The sequence below is a fragment of the Emydura macquarii genome, unplaced genomic scaffold, assembly GCF_026122565.2.
Source record: "Emydura macquarii macquarii isolate MOO-44397 ecotype Brisbane River unplaced genomic scaffold, CSIRO-AGI_Emac_v2 contig_3671, whole genome shotgun sequence".
Lineage (NCBI taxonomy): Eukaryota > Metazoa > Chordata > Testudines > Chelidae > Emydura > Emydura macquarii.
This window is the reverse complement of record NW_027133808.1, coordinates 6,566,837-6,585,833: the sequence shown is the minus strand read 5'-3', so window position 1 is coordinate 6,585,833 and position 18,997 is coordinate 6,566,837. Positions and strand designations below refer to the sequence as shown.

The 18,997-nt window shown below is 43.6% G+C and overlaps 1 protein-coding gene across 7 annotated transcripts in view; it reads left to right on the top strand.

Moving 5' to 3' along the window:
• Positions 1-13,805: 13,805 nt before the first annotated feature.
• CLYBL (citramalyl-CoA lyase) overlaps positions 13,806-18,997 on the top strand; it is a 242,967-nt gene continuing 237,775 nt past the window's right edge. For all 7 annotated transcript variants that reach the window (XR_010917762.1, XR_010917761.1, XR_010917760.1 and 4 more), the window contains exon 1: positions 13,806-13,881. Coding sequence is in view for 4 of the 7 variants with exons in the window: in XM_067536787.1 (XP_067392888.1) it covers positions 13,823-13,881 (59 nt within the window). In the remaining 3 variants the exon portion in view is untranslated. The remainder of the gene's footprint in view (positions 13,882-18,997) is intronic.

Sequence of the window (18,997 nt, the reverse complement as noted above, 5' to 3'; positions counted from 1 at the left end):
TGGGCTGGCTGGGACACACCCCAGACAGAGAGGCGGCAAGACAATAGCCTGCTTATTGGCCCATTAAGACACTCATAGAGGCAAGGGGCCCAGGAAGAAACCCCAGGCATACCTGAAGAGTTACCAGGATTGGTCCATGTGACTCTGGACCCCAGACATACCTGAAGAGTCACCAGGATTAGCCCATGTGACTCTGGACTCCATTTTAGTTGCGACTTTCCACGGGCCGCATGGCCCGGGACAGAGGGTATATAAGATCAAACCACAGAATCCATTTGGTCTATGTTCCTGTTCAGCTGCAGACACACGTACCTCTGGATCAATTCATTTTGCAACTGAACCGAAGGACTTAGACCCATCCAGGTACTGGATGTATACCAGAGGGAACTATACAAGCCTGCAACTCTACATTTCTTCCAGAAACCTGATGTATATGGACTTTTAATCATTTGTATGTATGTGATTGCTCTAATCCTTTAACATTTCTCTCATGGTTTATTTCTTTCCTTTTACAATAAACCTTTAGTCTTAGTTGCTAAAGGATTGGCTGGCAGCGTGGTATTTTAGGTAAGATCCAAACTTATATTGATCTGGTACTGTGGCTGACCCCTTGAGGTCAGAGGGAACCTTTGTAGTAAAGCGCATAGAGTTTAAGTAACTGGTCTCTTTACTGGACCTACTGCTGATTTGGGAGCCAGGAACTGAAATACAATAAAGGGGGCTGTGGGCTTTTGTGGATTGGCTTCTTGATAACCAGTTTGGGGAAATCAGAAGCAATTCGTAGCTAGTTGGGAAGCCGGGCTTCAGTGTCACCCACCAGCGCTGGGAGAATCTGTTGTCCTTTTGCAGCCTGCCCTGACCTCGGTATTATCAGTAGGCTACCCTGGGCACGCACAGGTCACACTGTACCAATAAATTTCTGTTACTAGGTTGCCCACAGTATGTAGGCATTCAGTCTGATTCAGTTCTATCTGTCTGCCATTTGGCACAGGAACTGAGGGGGACAAAGATCACTTTATGCTGCCTTTGGGAGCTGGGTGGGGGCAGCTCTGACATTCTGTTCTTTTTCGAATGCTTGCTCATATCCATTGTGAATTAGGTGTGTGCACACGCCACATGCACCAGTGCTGGAAATTTTCCCCCAATGGTACCTTGTAGCATTTTCGTGTAGGGTCCCCCTGCTGCTTCAAACCTCTGCTCCCAAACACCACTCGGAGACCTCTGCTCTGTGCTCACACTAGTGCTTTTTATTTTCAACGTGCCACCCACTACCAGCTATTTAAATTGGGTCCAGCTTCACAGCATCTGGGGCCTCACAGTCTCAGCCACAGATCCAAGGGAAGCTCACCCTCCTACTGTGGCTTCTCCCTCTCTGGCTGGGCTGCCCCCTTTCAGTTCCATCCTGGTATCCTTTATTATGCCCAGCTAACAAGCTCCACAGCTGCTCCCCATTAGTCACCCCCAGGCTTCCTCAGCTGGATCCCATTCCCCCTTAATTAGAGTTCCAGGGGCAGAGGGCTGACTCAGGCTGTTCTCACCCAGCATCCTGTCACACACCTCCCCACTTATGAACTGCCAGGTTCACTCTCCGCCTCCTCCTACCCCGAGGAGGTGAGTGAGGAAGTGTCATCCTTTCAATGGAGTGACTCACAGGGGTAATATTGTGAGGCTCATTCACCCCCAGCCACAGATAGTGCACTGCGTGGGGGGCAGATGGCCCCACAGCTCAGCTGCCACCCACATGTCCTCACACCATTCACACCCTCGGGGTTGAGCGAAACTTAACTAATGCATTTGAGTGAACGCATCAAGAGTCATGGCAACCAATTAATTTTACAGATGAGGAGTATAGCAACACTATAAAAAAGGCACAACTATAATGGGTATATCCCTTGGTGCCTTTGGGAATTAATGTTAATGATTCGATTTTGACTTCAGTTAAATTAGTTAAATGGGTTCACCAAAATGGTACCACTTGGAATACTGTAAAGCTAGACGCATGCATTGAGGAAAATCAGTCTGGGTTTACTTTTGAGTCTAATATTATAGACCAGACCCATATTTGCCTTAACCCTAATGAAGGGGAGTGCCACTATAAATTAGCTAAAGTAGAACCTAACTCCTCGGTGTTAGTAGTGGTTAATAAGACTTGCTTATGCATTAGGAGTTGGTGCCCAAATTTTCAGATTAATAAATTCTATATTGTCTCTCATGATCCAAGGGCAAACTTACGTCTTTGTAGGATAACTAGCATCCAGGGATGTGATGTTTATTTTGTGATGCCGCAGGCAGAGAAGAAAATTATTAAGACAGAATACAAATTGTGCAACCACATCCAACCAGTCCATCACTGACATGATTGGACATTTGTCAGAATTTAGGGAATCGAGTAAAAATATTTTGTTAACTGTGCAACATTCAACTAACCAAATTGAAGGAGTGTTTAAGCAAATTAGGGATGTCACTTCCCATCATAATTGGTGGAAAGAAATGTTTGGTTTAAAGGGAGATACTGCTTGGTCCATATTATTCCATACTTTGGTAATTCTTTCTGTTATACAGGGTGTTGTTATAATTTATTTGTGTTGGTTGACTTACTGGATAAAAAGAAAGCCTAGAATATAAGAAGGGTTTCTGAGAATTTGTCATTATAATTAAAAGGTTATGATGTATAGGTGTACAGTATAGATACTGATACCTACCCACCAAGGAAGGGAAATGTACACCGTAACTTCGTTAAGTGTTAAAAACCCCATCCTTGTTGTCATGTGAAAAAGGTATAGTGCGGGGCGCAAAACAGTAGAGGCCATGTGCACTGGACAGGAGTGCTGTGTGCAAAACTTAGCATGCTGTGTGCAGACCTTCAGAGTGGAGTGCAAAGGCACGGGAAAAATGGAGTCACCCTATTGGATATTCCTGGAAATACTTAAGGCTTTGGATAGCCTGAGCTGGGCTGTCCTTCATGGTGGCAACAGTGCAGCAGAATGTGAGAAAAAGATCCTGAGAGAGACAGTTTTGGCTCCTGTTGTTCCTGTTCCTTCCTCATCGTTCCTGCTGTTCCTGGTGGTTCCTGAGATCCTGTTCCTGTTTCCAACCTGATCCTGACCTGACTCTGAGTTGATCCTATTATATTTTGGGATGGTGACGTATTGAATTTTCCTTTTCGTTTGTTCACCATCCCTGCGTTTTGTTTATGTGGTATTGGGGCCTTGGCTTTAAGTCTTTTTGGCAAACCTCCAACCTGTTAATAAAACTTCCATTTGTTTATTCACTTACATACTGTTTTATTAGTCTGATTAAACACATTTCTCCTCCCTGGTGATTAGATACAGACTTAGGAAAGAACCTGTGGGAGGAAGGGGTCTTTGATACAGATTATTTTCTTGGACAGACACCATTCCTTGTACAACACATTATCATAGCAAAAGGAACTATCATAATGTTGCAGTGTCAGTCTGCAGATTACCTGCTGGGTTTCAATGCATGCTACAATGAATCAAGCCTTAAAGAACTTCCTTAAATCTGAAAAAACTGAAAAATTTACTGAAAGAGGTATTTGGAATAAAAGTGGAGAGTACACAAATACAAATTAACATTTAAACAAAATCTACTAAAGACCTAGAATGAATTAAGTTTAAAAGTGTCAAAATACTGTTTGTGACATAAGCTAAAAAAACCAAACTATTCCAAGTTAAGATCCCCCTAACCCAAAATGGTATTTGCAGTTTTGCAAGCTAATATTACTATGAAAAGATTATCAAACTTCAGGACATGGGGGGAAGGGGTCTCAAGTTTTTTCCCTGTAACTCCACCCCCCACCTAACCCTCTCTTATCCTCCTCAACTACTAAGCACCTATGTTTTTATCTTGTGGCCCCAATTCTCACTATCACACACAGTTACCACAAGTACTCCAAATAGTTTTAAAAGTAATCAGTATGGACTGTATAAGCCAAAATTGACTGCTGCAAAGAGGTCTTAATCTGTTTAATAGAAAATAATTAAAAAAAAAAATCAGCTGTATACAGAATGAATTTACTGACAGAAAATTATAAACTAAAGCAAGAAGCATTAATTACTCTGCCATCTCTGACTAACATGAAGCAGATCTCTGCTCTTCTTGGCTGATGAAAGACCAACTAAGCCCACTACTAAGAGCATCAGCCAACATTTCTTTTATGTGAACCTGCCAATTTCAGGTCCCAAAAAAATGCTATAGTTAGCCAGCCTTGAAAACAACTCTTGATGCAGGAAATCTCTACAACTAGTGCCTGTCTCAACGTCCTTTTGTTAGGTGAAATCAAGAAAGTAGTGACAGAGGATTTAAAGCAACACATAACATGTTCTGACCTATTGCACCATTTGCAATTAGGATTTAAACCAGAGGTCAGCAACCCATGGCACACGTGCCAAAGGTGGCATGCATGATGATTTTGAGTGGCACACAGAGCTCCCGGCCCCCACAGCATCCTGGCCGGAGCTGCGCCACTCCTGGCCCAAAGCAGCGCCACGCACGGCACCCGCTCCCCCTTTCTGGCCCCACCCCTCTACCATGGGGGCCCAGCGGCTGAGGGGCTTGCACAGTATGATAGTCTTGTAGACCAGGCTAAGGGTAAAAGCAGATTCCACGTTGGGAAGTGAAATGAATAGCATTGAAAGGTGCTGACCCCAGTGCCTCAGCACGGTGTGAGGGGGCATTGAGCTGTGGAGTGTGGGGTGCTGAAGCAGCTGGCTATTGTCAGACTTGCTGGGTTGCTGCAGCTGGAGCCATCTGACCCCTGGTGTCTTAACTGAAGGGGTTCCCCCCTCCTGGCCTACCCCTCTACCACGTGACATCACGTGGGCCTAGAGCTTCAGCTGTACTGTCCATTGTGACTCTTTTTTCCACTGAAAGTTGAGGGGTACCATTGACAAAATGTCAGCTTCTAAGAAAGCAAAGTTAGATGTCCATTTATTTCAGCATTCCTGGACTGAAAAATTTGGATTTATTCAAAAGAAGGACCGTGCCATTTGCGCTTTCTATTGTGAAAGTGGTGTTTGTCGCACATCAAGTGTTCGAAGAAATTTTCAAACAAAGCACGAGAAAAACTTACTTGATGAAGCGGACAAGACTGAATCGATAAGCCACTACCCACTGATGTCGGTCAGTGAGGACGTCATGTTAATTGCCATAAGGCGGGAAGCGATGTATCAAATGGCACACTATCCGCCATAAAGCTGATAGCAGGCTGTCACATACATTCCAGTGTAATTCTCTCAAAAAAATCACTCTCCATGGTAGAACCAGCAGGGGGCAGTGAGAGTATTCCTCGGACTTTAATAAAAACCCTGCTGAACCGTTGGACAGCGCTTCAGATGACCCGGACACCAACCGTCCCTGATAGCCCACCGAAGCCTGTCAGAACCTGCTGATGCAATGGTGTTAATTTGCAGTGATCGGGTGAGTCGTCTCTAGACGCGGTTGTTGCTCCCGTTCCCTAATAAAAGTAGTTTGCTTAAGCCTTGCCTGTTGGATCTCATCTTTCAGACCACAATCGATCAAAAGGGCAGTAGCAGGATATGAGAAAGAAAGCAGTGTTTTTAAACGCTTAAATGTCAGTAAAAATTAAGCCACAGAAGGAAGTTACAAAGTTGCACAGTGCATTGCAAAAAACAGAAAGCCATTTACAGATGGAGAATATATAAAAGATGCTTTCCTCAGCATTTCGGAGGTTTTGTTCAATGATTTGCCAAGAAAGACACAATCGTCACTAGAATAAAAGAACTGCCTGTATCTGCCAGAACAGTTGAGAGATGCATAAGAGAAATGGCAGAAAACATTAATGAGAAGCAGACTATTGCATTAAAAGAGACAGCGGTGTTTAGCGTTGCAGTTGATGAGCATGTGGATATAACTGACATGCCACGTTTGGCAGTTGTTGCAAGATATTGTGCTTCTGGTGAAATCCAAGAGGAACTTTGTTGCCTAAAACCCCTGCATGGCACAACAAACAGGGGAAATACAGTAGAAACTTTTGTAAATCATTTAGAAGAATGAAGAGTTGACATCAGAAAAATATTTTATGTGACAACAGATGGTGCTCCAGCCATGGTCAGAAAACAGAAGGGATTTGTAAAGTTACTTGAAGATAACATTGGCCACCCAACAGTCAAATTTCACTGTATCATCCATCAAGAAAACCTGTGCGCTAAAATTTTGAATTCAGAGCTTAATAACGTGATGAATATGGTGGTGTGAATTGTGAATTTCCTTGTTGCTTGATCCGCTTTGACTCACAATTCCAATCACTTCTAGAAGAGATGGACAGTGCTTATAACGACATTCCACTTCACAGCAACGTTCAGTAGCTAAGTTGTGGCAAGGTTTTGGTGTGGTATGTAAACTGTTTTGATGCAATCAAGGCCTTTTTGTCGGAAAAAGGACAAAACTTCCCCAAAATGGAAGATGACAGATGGCTGTGCAAGCTCTGTTCCTAACTGACATCACTGATCACTTAAATAGCCTTAACCTGCATCTCCAGATCTTTACGAAACCTGGAAGGCATTTGTTGCAAAACTAGCAGTTTTTTCTTGGGATATTTGATCTTCGATTTTCCACTACTTCCAACACATAAAAGAACTATTGACACATTGCACTGTCAGTGTTGATGAGATTGTAATGTACGTGCAAGAACTGGAATCAGAATTTTCTGACAGATTCCAAGATTTTCAGCAATTTGGCCCGATGTTTTCTTTTCTAATTACACTTGAAAATGTCAACAAAAGCAATGTGGATTTATCTTTATTTCAGTGGATGGGTGTTGAGGATCTCAAAATGCAGCTCATGGAGTTAAAAAGCTCAGAATTGTGGACATCAAAGTTTAGAGATCTGCGGTTTGCACTTGAAGTTACCAAGAGAGATCATGGGGCCTCTATTCTGAGCTGCTAGACGGCCCTGACAGTGAAATTTAACTGTTTAAAGAAAATTGCGTTTGCAATGCTTTCAGCATTTGGATCCACATACCTGTGTGAACAGATATTTTCACACATGAAGTCAGTCCTCTGTTCCTCTTGGAGCCAGTTATCAACTGATCACTCAGAGGCATGTGTACAGCTTAAAGTATCCAAATATGTGCCAGACATTGGAAAACTCAGCAAGGAAAGGCAAGGGCAAGGATCACCCTAAACTGGTAAGATATGCATTTTAATTTAATTTTAAATAAAGCTTCTTAAGCATTTTAAAAACTTTATTTACTTTACATACAACAATAGTTTAAATTATACTGTGTAGAGACCTTATAAATGTTAAAATATATTAGTGGCACCCGACACTTTAAATGAGAGTGGATCATTGAAGACTCGGCATACCACTTCTGAAAGGTTGCCAACCCCTGATTTAAACTAATTCATGGTACAGAGATATCCAATGGATATCAAATGGACAATTCCCTCATGGAAACAGATAGTGGTAAAATCTCAGTGATCATGATAGGTCTGTCTGTTGCTTTTATCATAGTTAAAAGTCATGGGGGTCAGAAGAAAAGTACTGTCATATTACAAATTGGCTAAGAGACAATTGTATTTATATTTTTATTTCTTTAAATGTACATGAAAGAACAAAAGGGAGCCCTACTATAAATTATAAGAACAAAGTATTAAATTAAACAGGGAGAACACAAATTATCTTCCCCACATTTATCTAGCTCCCATTAAAACCAATCCTATCATGTAAATAGATGCACCTCACAGCATACCATGAAGGTAAGCAAAGCAGGTCTATTTCGGGCCAGTGGGAGATGTGTGTGGGAGGGGGGGCTTGTTCCAGTGTTGATGAGCCCTTATTGAGCATACTCCACTGCCAGCCCCCTCTCCCTTAAATCAAAGGGGATCAAGGTCAAGCACATCCACTGATTACAGCTACAGTAGTATGGGACTAGTTGGAAACTCACTCAAGTAGTCAGGTCCTGAACCATTTAGCATTTGAACTAAAACCTTAAATTCAAGCTGGAAACTGATAGACAACCAGTACAAGTCACGGAGCACAGCTGTGTTCTTCTGCCATTGAGCACTGCCTTATAGGCAAAGAAGTAGACCTGAATGGTAAATTTTCAACATGGCAAAAGGTTAACAGGTATCTGTACTAGGAAAGGTCCTATTTATTATATTAATCAGTGATATGGGAAAGGGTTGGAAAAGAACATTTTAAAATTTGCAAGTGATGTAACATTATTTAGGATAATCAAGATCAGAGATAATTGCGAGGTGGATGGATACCACAATTTATTTTATTTGTTTTCCTAAAAAGTTTAACATATGATAGGTGTCTACCCAGTGCCTCAGGGGCCTGCCCCATATATTACAAACCACAACATAAACATAAGTGAAGGGCCACAGCAGCTTGCACCCTCCTCAGCAGCCTTACTGAAGAAAGGGAAAAGATGGGTTTTGTAGCATGCCTGGAAAACTAAGGTGAGAGTGAGTTCCAAAATCAATCCCTCACAATGGCAAATGAAATATAGTGTTGACAAATGCAAGGTAATGCACACTGGAAAGAACAGTTTGAACTACTCATGTGCATTGTGCAGTACTAAATGAACAGTTAACACTCAGGAAAAAGATCTGGGCCTCACTGTGTAAACTTCAAGGAAAACATCTGCACAGTGTATAGAAGAAGTCAAAAAGCAAACAAAATGTGAGTATGTATAAAGAATGAGATAGAAAATAATACTGATATTATGATGCCACTGTCTAATCAGAGGTATACTCTTGATTGGAATACAATAGGCAGTTCTGGTCATCCTATCTCAAAAAAAGATAACAGATGTAGAAGGGGCCCAGAGACGGCTGATAAAAATGATTAGAGGCATGGTAAAACTTCTGTATGTGGAGAAATTGAAAAGATTTGGATTATTTAGTTTAGAGAGGAGGTGAATAAGAGGAGACATGAGAGAGGCATATAAAATAATGAATTGTCGAGAAAAAGATACGTTTACCCCTATTTATCCCTTCCCATGCCACAAAAACCAGTGGAAATTCAATTATATTGAAGGCAACATTTAAAATTCATAAAAGGAAACATTTTTATATAACATACAATTAACCTGTGGGACTCACGGCCATCAGACATTACTGAAGCCAAGAATATTAGGATACAAAAAAAAAAGTATTATTCATGTAAGGGTGGGATTTTCAAAAGGGTTCAGTGTTAGCCAAACTCTGCTCTCACTGAAGTCGACTGGAGGTAATTAGGTCAATGCTAAGCACTTTTGAAAACCCTCACCCTTATATAGATAATGAAAACATACACAATTACATAATTAAAGGGATATAAATTGTCCTAGTCCAGGGCATAAGCCTGACTTGTAGGAAGAAACTTACGTAACTGTTTGCTGCAGGGTTTCTTGCACCTTCCTCTGAACCATCTGGTTCTGGCCACTGTCAGAGACAAGCTATTGGACTAGTTGGCAATTCCTGTGCTTCTAAAACATAAGAAGTGATCAGAAGGCATAGTTTCCATGAATGCTTCTTGCTGCAGAAATGGCCCTGATGCTACAGCCCGTATGCACATTTTTCCAAGTAGTAAAAAATTGCCTAAGGGGACTATGTATGGGACTGGTATCTGTCAGAAGATGTGACCACATTGACACTGTATTTGCAATATATTTGTGCCAGTTTGAGGGCAGATAAAACAATATATATATTTCCAGAGGTCTTCCAAAATTTAACTTGCCCTGTGGACAGGAGGGTAAATTAAGAAAGCTGTGAGGGCTGCCTGAAGAGTTTCCTTACTTTGTTAGGTTGTGTTGGAAATTTATTTCTTATGGTCTTATAAAGGTAATATTTAATAGATAAAGTACTAATCAGTCATGCTAAAGCATGATTCTAGTCTGAAAAGTGACTGTGAAGCTGGTATTGTCAAGTTTAATGTTTATTATGTCTCCATGTTTTCTGTTGTGGTATTTCACACAATAAGTCAAGAATGACATCTATCTGCATCCAGAAAATCAAAAGGAAGGTACATCATTCTTTGACTGCTAAGATGCTCATTTCTCTCTTGGAAATCAAAGTAAATGAACATCAGGAGGGTGCTGATATAAAGTGGCTGCAAGTCATCCCAAGGCAGCAAGAGGTCACTTCTTTTTATATTTAAACCATGGATTCCTTTCCTACAAAAAACAATTTACTTTTATCTCCAATGGTCATTAATAGTTCTGTATTATCTCAATAACTTTCTCTCAGTCACCTATATCCTTCTTTCCTATTGTACAAATACCTTATTCCTCATGAGAGCATTAATATAATTTTATGAGATCTGAGAAGTGCAAGACTGCTTTCTATCCCTAATTTTTCATTATTGCTCAGATTGTTTTAGCTGAACTGATGTTATAAACGTTAAGAGCCCTGGTCTACACTAGAAACTGTCTACACTAGAAACTGCCTGTAATTTTGGTTAGGGGAATGATTTTTTCACAACATTGCTATACTAGAAAGGGAGGTTGTGGAATCTCTGTCATTAAAGGTTTTTAAGAACAGGTTGGTCAAACACCTGTCAAGGATGGCCTACATATAATTTGATCCTGCCTCAAGCAAGGTGGGCTGGACTAAATGATCTCTCAAGGTCTCTTCTAGCTCTACATTTCTATGATTCTAAGCCCTAGTCTGGATGCAATTATACTTGCATAAAATGGCCAGTATAGCTTATTTATTTTTCTCAGGAACTGGTATAAGCTATACTGGCAAAAACTCTTTTTACCTTTGCAAGCTGCATCTATACTAGGAGAATTTGCCAGTGTAGCTATACTAGCAAACCTTTTCTGTTGTAGACTAGGTTTGCCTGCAGACACCATTTTCATCATATTATCTCTACTGCAGTTGTACCTACAGACTCCAGCTGAGATCAGGAGAAAAGTTAGGCCCAACTCAGACCCACCCAACCAAGTCATTTTCTGACCTGACCGAACCTTTCCCCCTGAACTTGTCAGCACCACTGCTGCCTTCTTCCCATGGAGTCAATATGGTGGTAGATTCGTGCCGTGCCCCTGCTGTCCACCATCCCGTTGCACTATATGTGAGATGCAGAACGAGAGGCATTGCAAATCTTCAGCACAGTCACTCTGCAGCACACACAGTGCAACGAGCTGGTGTCTGTTGGAGGCCCAGTACAATTTGAGTTGCTTGACCACTGTCCTACAGGCCTAGCATAGCTTCAGTTGCTTGCTTGGCTATTCTAACCCCTGTAGCATGACATCGTCCAGTTGGCAGAGACTGAATAACCTTATAGATGTCTCAGTTTCTGATACCATGGCACATAATAAGACAAAATACAGATACTATATGCTTGCAGCTTTACATAGATAATGGTGATGGGAACAAGTTATCCTTGAATGTCTGGGGGTATAGTGTTTTATTCCTAAGGGGCATACTTTTACTCCACCCCACCTATCACCAGATGTTGTTTTGACGACCCCAATTATCAGGGTGAGAATAGAATGTAGTTAAGGGTGGAAACCCAATGTAGATAATTAGCATATATGATAATGAGAGAGAATTAGGTGAAGGTTGTTTATGGAAGGGTATAAGTAGTCACCACTTAGACAAGGGGGGGTGTTCCATCAACACCTGACTCCGTAGGAGGTGCTGTGAGTTGGACCAGAGGTTCCACTGACTCCCTGGCAGGGCCCCTGAAGAAAGCCGTTCCTGTATACAGCCTTCTGAGTAACTGCTTAGCTCTCCAGGCTTAGTGAGTATGATATATTGTAGTTAATTTTAGGCTTTGTATTTAACTGGTATATTTATAGAAAACCTTGCACATTAAACCTTATTGATCTGCAAATCGGGCGTACCGTGTCTCACTGGTATCCACACTGATCACAAAGTGTCCAGAATCAACAATGGCAGCTAGCAGGAGTGGGTCACACAGCCATTGCTGTGCTGTTTCCATGAGCAGGAAAGCCGAGATGAAAGGAGCAAATTGTTTTCCCACCTGACCTGGACCTGACACTTGCAGTCAGGTCGGGTTGCAGGGCTCTAGATCATAGTCTCTGCATTCTAGGCACTGTACATACATTTAAGGCCAGACGTTTACATCCTTACTCATGCTGGATAGCGCCCTTCTCCACAAATAACCCCAACAGGACTGTTTGTGGAGTCAGGTGCTACTAAATGTTAGCATCAGAATCTCACCCATAGTTAACAGAATCCCTGCCCCAAAGAACTTCTGATTTAAACAGACAAGACAGGCCCAGGATGGGGAGAAAGGATGTAGTATTATTTCCATTTTACAGATAGGAAACTGAGTTGGAAAAATTAAGTGACCTCCCCATGTCAACCAGCTCCATATCTGATTGATATGCTGCTGAAAACCAGTAGCCAGCAGCTGACAGCCCATCTACAATAGGGCTCCTAATACTAGTTTAGACCAGGCCTTTGTTTCTCTGCTAATTACGTGTCATCACTACGGCCCTGGGTGCACCAGAGACAGGGCTGGATCTACACTGTACACACCCCTAAGCACAGAATCTTTAGCTCCCCCCACCCTCAACAGCTGACCTTTGTGTTTCCCAGATGCCAGGAGGCAGTGGGGGAGAGAAGGGCTGGCCAGGCCAGCTCCATGTGATGGGGAGGGTCTAGGGCAACCAGTTCAGCCAGGGGGAATATGCTCATACCTAGCTGTGGCCTGGCCACGGAGTGGGTCCTCAGGGGGAAGAGGAGAAGGAGGTGACAGAGCCCCAAGAGAAGGAGGAGCAGGCCCAGAGTTCATGTTCATGCTGCCCTGGGCCCATAAATTGGCAATGGCTCTGCCCTAAGCATGGGCCCCATTGGCTGGTGTGTGCAGTAATCCATCACTGATTAGGCACCCATAGCACATGCCTAATTAGAAATCTGGCCCTGACCAGGGATCAATACCACTTTAAGGAGCAGCATGGCTGAAGCAGTACACAGGCTGGGGCATACAATTGTAGCTATTGCGCTGCTGTTGCTATGAAGGAGGGCAATGAGCTGTGGGCATAAGGGAACATGGCCCCCTGGAGCAGTGGTCACACAAAGGGGCTGGGCATAGGTATCCCCTGGAGGGTGGTTCAAGCAGTACCAGGCTATGTCCTGTACAGACTAAGCCCTGAGTGCTAGTAGGTGCTTAATGAAAAAACACCTCTACACACACAATGGTGAGGGCTCAGGCCAGCACCATGGTACCAAAGTGTGAGCCGTTCAGGCCTAGCACCTGCCTTGCAGCTAGGGCCTCATGGGCACCCAGGGGCCCCCCAATTAATTCACCACCAGCCCCTCCCGTTGTGTGTGTTTGGCCAGGAATTGAAATTAGAGGGGTTCGAATTGATGGGGGGAGGGGGTTCGAAACGGGGACGTAGGGAAATGGGCCTTGGGAGGCCTTGGCTGGGGGGCCCGGTTCAGCCTTGTGGACTGGCAGCTGCGGCAGGAGGCGCAGAGCCCCTCGGCGCGGCGGTGGAGGGGCAGCTGTCACCCTGCAAGGCCCGGCCGGGCGGGAGCGGGTGGAAAGTCTGTAGGGGCGGCCGCGGTCTGCCCTCTGCTTGCTTCCCCCCGCATGATGGGGCGGGGCCTGGCCGCGGGATTCATCGCCTCCAGGCCCCAGGGTCCCGCATCCGCTCCCACCCAGCCGAAAGAGGGAGAAGGCGGCAAGGATCCGGCGCGACGCGAGACGCTGAGAGCCTCGCGGGGGCGGGCCACCCACGTGTGTCGGCCAGGACCAGGGCCCACGTGGCGCCGCCCCGCTCCTCCGGGCCAATCAGCGCGCGGCTGAGTGGCGCTGTTTTGTCCTGAGCTCAACTTTTGAGCCAATAGGCAGCGGGGGCGGTGCCAAGACGACAATGGCGGCAGCGGCGCTGCGACTCCTGCTGGCCGGGCCGGGTCTAAGGAGGCGGAGACTGTGAGTGACGCTGCTGAGAGCCGGGGGGAGGGGGTGATGTGCTCAGTGTCTCCCCCCTTCCGCACCCACAAACCCCGCCCCGCGAGACCGAGACCCCGACCCTGGGGAGCAGGCGCCGCGCTCACAACAACCCCGCCCCTCCCCCACCAAACCCCCAACCAACGGCCGCCGCCAACGGACAGAGCCACCCAGGCTGAGCGCTCCTGATTTCTTCCCCCACAGCCCCTCCTGAGTCCTGACCCCCCCCTTACAACTCCTTCTCCCTGCCCCCACTCACCCCAGTGCCTCCACTCCGCCCTCACAGCCCCGCACCTTTGCCCCAAATCACCCCCAAGTCCCTTCTGCCTCTTCATAGGCCCCCTGACTCTCCACGCAGCCCTCCAGGGCCCCTTCACCACCCCTGCCTCCGCCCAGCCCCCTCCTGACTCCCTAGACTCCCCTCCCCCAGCTCCCACGCACTGACTGACCCCTCCTGCTGCAGGAGCACATGAAACTCCTCCCCCCATTCAGAGCGGCCCTGTCATTCGGGTGACAGGCAGTGACACCCCCTTTCAAACTCAGTGGTGCCCCCCTACACTTGAAACAGCCTCCCGCCTCCCCCCGTCTCATTATGGCTGCAGCACCTCTGCTTCTTAACCACATCGCCCCAACAAGGTCGCTTCTCTCTAATCCCCACATTGGGAGCAAACAGAGTACCTTTCTAGCTGTTTTTCTGTCCTTCTCTGTAACTGGCCTGTGCAGCCTCTGAGGGGTGAGGAGGAGCATGGCTGCCCTGATGTGCTTGTGATTGAGGTTTGTCAGTTGGTCTGTCTGCAACTTGTCATGAAAATTCCAGCAGCAAAAATGGTCTGTGCATCTAAAAAGACAACACGTTTCCTAGCTAACCAGGTTTGTTTCTTAGTGGGAGCTGATGATTGTCCCTACACATTATTTATCTTTCTCCAAGGATTATATTTTCTGCTGGGTAGTTTTTGGCTACCAATGAAAGAAAAATGAAACTAACCAGTAATCGGTGTACTCTTTGATGGTGGCATATGCTGTTCTTTACAAGTTTGATAACGTTCATGTAGGACAAATCCAGCTAGGACCTGATGGAGACCCTGTAGACCAAATTCAAGAAAGAAAAATTGGACTGATTATTTATAATTCTTTATTTAATTATTTAGGGCCAATTTTTGCCTTTGGAGACACATGCACAATTCCTTTAACATCAAGAGGGTTTGTATGTGCATATTTGTAGGCAGGATTTGGTGCTTAGTAAATAAGAATAAATATACTGAAACTGAATTTTGAAAACAGTTTTTAGAAATGTCTGTCACTCTTTCTGCCTCAGAGCAAGGCCAGCTCTTGGTTTTGTAGGGCCATGTTAGATACAACATGTGAGCGCCTCAAAGCAAATCTCTGTAGTCCAGTTCTGGGGGGGGGGGGGGGAATCCACTTTCCAGTGAGTTGTGGGAAACTTCCTTAATCAGTGGAAAGGTCTATAAAGTAATTTCTTTTGAATTAAAGATTTCATTTTAAAACAAAGTTTTTGGCTCTTAATGCAAATGCAAACCAATGCAATGCTATCTTCCTGTAGTAATAGACAGCTTCCCTCCTTTTGTTCAGAATTTTGCTAAGTAGCTGCAGCATGAAACTGATAACATTCTGGTCAGTTTCATAGCTGTTATTATTCAGAACACTATGGACAGCAGTGAAGTGGGACAAGAATCAAGAGAGTTTTATATTGCTACTGCTTGGGAAAGCTATGAGCAGCAAGTAAAGAGTGCCTTATGGCACTGAAAGAAAAAAAGTGAGATGAGGAATGAGTAAAAGATCATAGGCTTTTTACCTTTCATTGCTGTCAGGAAGCTAGGAACCATAGAGTAACAGAGACCCATAGCCTCAACAGACAAGAGGCTCTGGTTTGTGGTGAAAAGAGAAAACTATGTTGTCCATTATAGCTGGCATGTGAGCTTCAAATTTATCAGACACGTATTAGCCAGAAGTTTATATGAGAGATGGAGGAACCCCTTGAAGGGTCCAAGGACAGCTTCCTGGTAGGAATTCCAGCGGCTATGGTTGAGGATTCTTACATCATGCCTCTGCTCAGTGTAGAATGTATTTCAGGCAGAGTGGGGAATTAGGCTCTGTCTACAATGTGCAGTGGCACAGCTGTACCAATACTGGACTGCAAAGCTCTCCTGTCAGCATAAAAAAACCAGCCCCGTGAGTGGCATAAGCTATGTCAGCAGGAGAAGCTCTCCTGCCGACATAGTGCTGTGCACACTAGCACTTAAGTCAGTATAACTTACGTTACTCGGGGTGGAATATTCACACTCACATTCACAGCCCTAGAGGTACTGCAAAAGTGTTCATTTGCTGTGAGGGTCTAGTAAACTCTGCTTTCTGCATTGTGGGACAAGTTTATTGTGGAACTGTCCTGAGAGAAGTCCAACAGTTTTAACCTAATGGGGCAAAAAAGTGGCTGCCATTTGCATGACTAGTTTGACTGGGTTCTCGATACCATCAGATGAGAAATGTGGGGCTGTTGGAAGAAGCTGTGTGTCCCTGGAGGACAAGATCTCACCTCCTCTTCCCACCATGGAACAGTTGCCAGCTTCTGCTCTGCTTCTTTCTGAAAGGGACATTTATAATGTATGTCACTTAATAAGCACACAAGGAAAGTGAAACAAATTAATTTCTTCTCATTACTACAAATTACCCTTGCCAGTTGTCTTTTTAAAATTGATACAACTTCTTAAATTAATTTGTGTGACCTGGGCCCTTCTTGGAGCTGAAACTCTAACCTAGCAAGCTATTACTGGCTGCAGTGTCAAACCTATTACAGTGGTAGCAAAAGCCACTGGATCTGCTCTTTTTTGTTGTTGTTTGTTTGTTTGTTTGTTTGTTTTGTGCAACTTCTTAACTCATAAACTGCTCTGGATAAAGATGAACTCTTCTGAACTTAATATTTTTTATTGTTTCACCTGCCTTGAAATAAGACTTGTTTTGATAACTGGATTGAAAGGTTGTCAATATCTAGTTTAGTTTTAACTTCTTTGCTGTTATGTATTCTATTGAGATGCTGCTTCTATTAATAACTTTGCATGCAGTGCCTGTGAAAGATGCTCCACTGGATGCACCAGAGAGTGAAGTCTTCAGTTTAGAAAAATGGAATTTCAGGTATAGATACAGCCGCACCTGCCTTTTTAAAAATTATCCATAGGTTACAACATGGGCAGAAGCGGTGCCCATCGGCTCAGTGTTCCTCAGCTTTGATGTGGAGAGGCTTGTGAGTTGGGGATTATTTAATCTGCATGCCCATTCTACTGAGATGGCCAGTTAGTGAGAATAGTGAAGATCTGTAATTGGACTAAGATAATGAGCTAATTTCACATAAAACACCAAAATAGCCACCAGATAAGAGATTTTGGGCCCTGTGTTGCAAGATGACCTGTGTGGGCAGCTCCCTTTATGTGTGCAGAGTACCGCTGAAATCAGTGGACTTCGACACAGGCACAAGGCTCTGCCCACACTGATTATCTAGCAGAATCAAGCCCCTAAATCAGGACTCTGGTGATACCAGCTTAAACCTGGTTTAAATTGGGTAAAATGATTGTATCGGTGTTCAGCAAGCATAGAACAAATCTTTTTAAACATTCCGAACTGAGGAATAGGCTTGGTCTATCCACTACGTCAGAGTTGGTCTTCTACTACAGAATGCTGCATGGCCAATTATACCTGGACTTGAAGTCTTCAAGTCTGTGTGCTTTTGGCTGTTTACTGCTTCAAGCCTACAATTCTGCATTATTGTTGTTTTCATATAATCAAATGTTTTCTACTTTTTTATTTATATAATATTGAAAACTGACATATGAGTCATGACATGTATAACTTCCTTGAGAAAATACCAAACCAAAATGTATACAGGCATTCTGATGTTCAGTATTGTAATGACATAATTAGTATTACATCCACTGCAGTTTTATTTATTTAAAGAACTCAAAATTAATCTACAAATCTAATGCCTTTATGTAACCCAATATGAATATGTAACTAAACCGATGTGTAATGTGGGATGCATTAATGAAACAATTTTTAAAATAGAAATTCCCTGAGCTCGTCAGTCCCTGGGTTTTGACACCAGGATGAAAACAGATCTTTAATTGATCCTCTGCCTTCATGAAGCAGAAATTAATAGATTAATCAGATTATTTGAATGGATTTCGGGGATGGGTAGTCTTCTCAAAAGCCTTCCAAATTACCTGTAGAAATATTTTCTTAAAACACCTAACAGAAAAGGCCCTCACATATTGGATAGTTAATTGTCATATGTGTACAGACCTTGCTTTATGGAAGCCAAGTAGATTTTTAGCACCAGAGTGGGGTAGGTAGTCAAGGGTCAATTGACTTTAATTAAAATAAAAAATACTTGCAGTTTGTTCAGTCTGAGAACATACTACAGTAAATATTTTAAAGTTTATTAATGAAAGAGTGTGCAATACGAAAGCCGTTGGAACCTAGAAGGTTATATGAATGCAAAACAGGGACTCATGCTATTATGGTAACGGCAAGAGCAAAGCTAGAGTGGTTTGTGCTGCTCAAGAGAGAAATGCTATGAATTGACAGCCAAAATTAATCCCTTGTACTTTGATTAGCATTGTACTGAGGAAAATCCAGGTGGACACTTTCTATACTGATTCCGGTAACCCATCACGTTTTCCATTGCAATTACTGTTTCAGAGAGGACAATTAAAACACTTTTAGTGGTGAAGAACTATAAATGTCAAGACTTCAGACTGCCAGACATTAAGTGTTTGAGCATTTATACTGTACTATGAAGGGATCAGAAGTCCACTTGGTGCCTGTAAACTTATGAGCATGAACCAATTAATGAAAGAGGACTAAAATATTTGTAGGCCAATAGCAATACAGTTCCCTCTCTTACCATTGGCAGGCCAAGAGTTGCTCTGGCCTTTATCAGTCTCTGCCTGATACTGCATCTGGGCAATAAGGCTTCCTCACTTTTGTTTAAAGCCAGCATTGTTTTGTTTAAGCTAGCGGTAATGCTAATAAATAACATACTAGTCCCTGAAAGGGCCAAAACAGCAGCTCTGGGGAATTCCTTATTTAC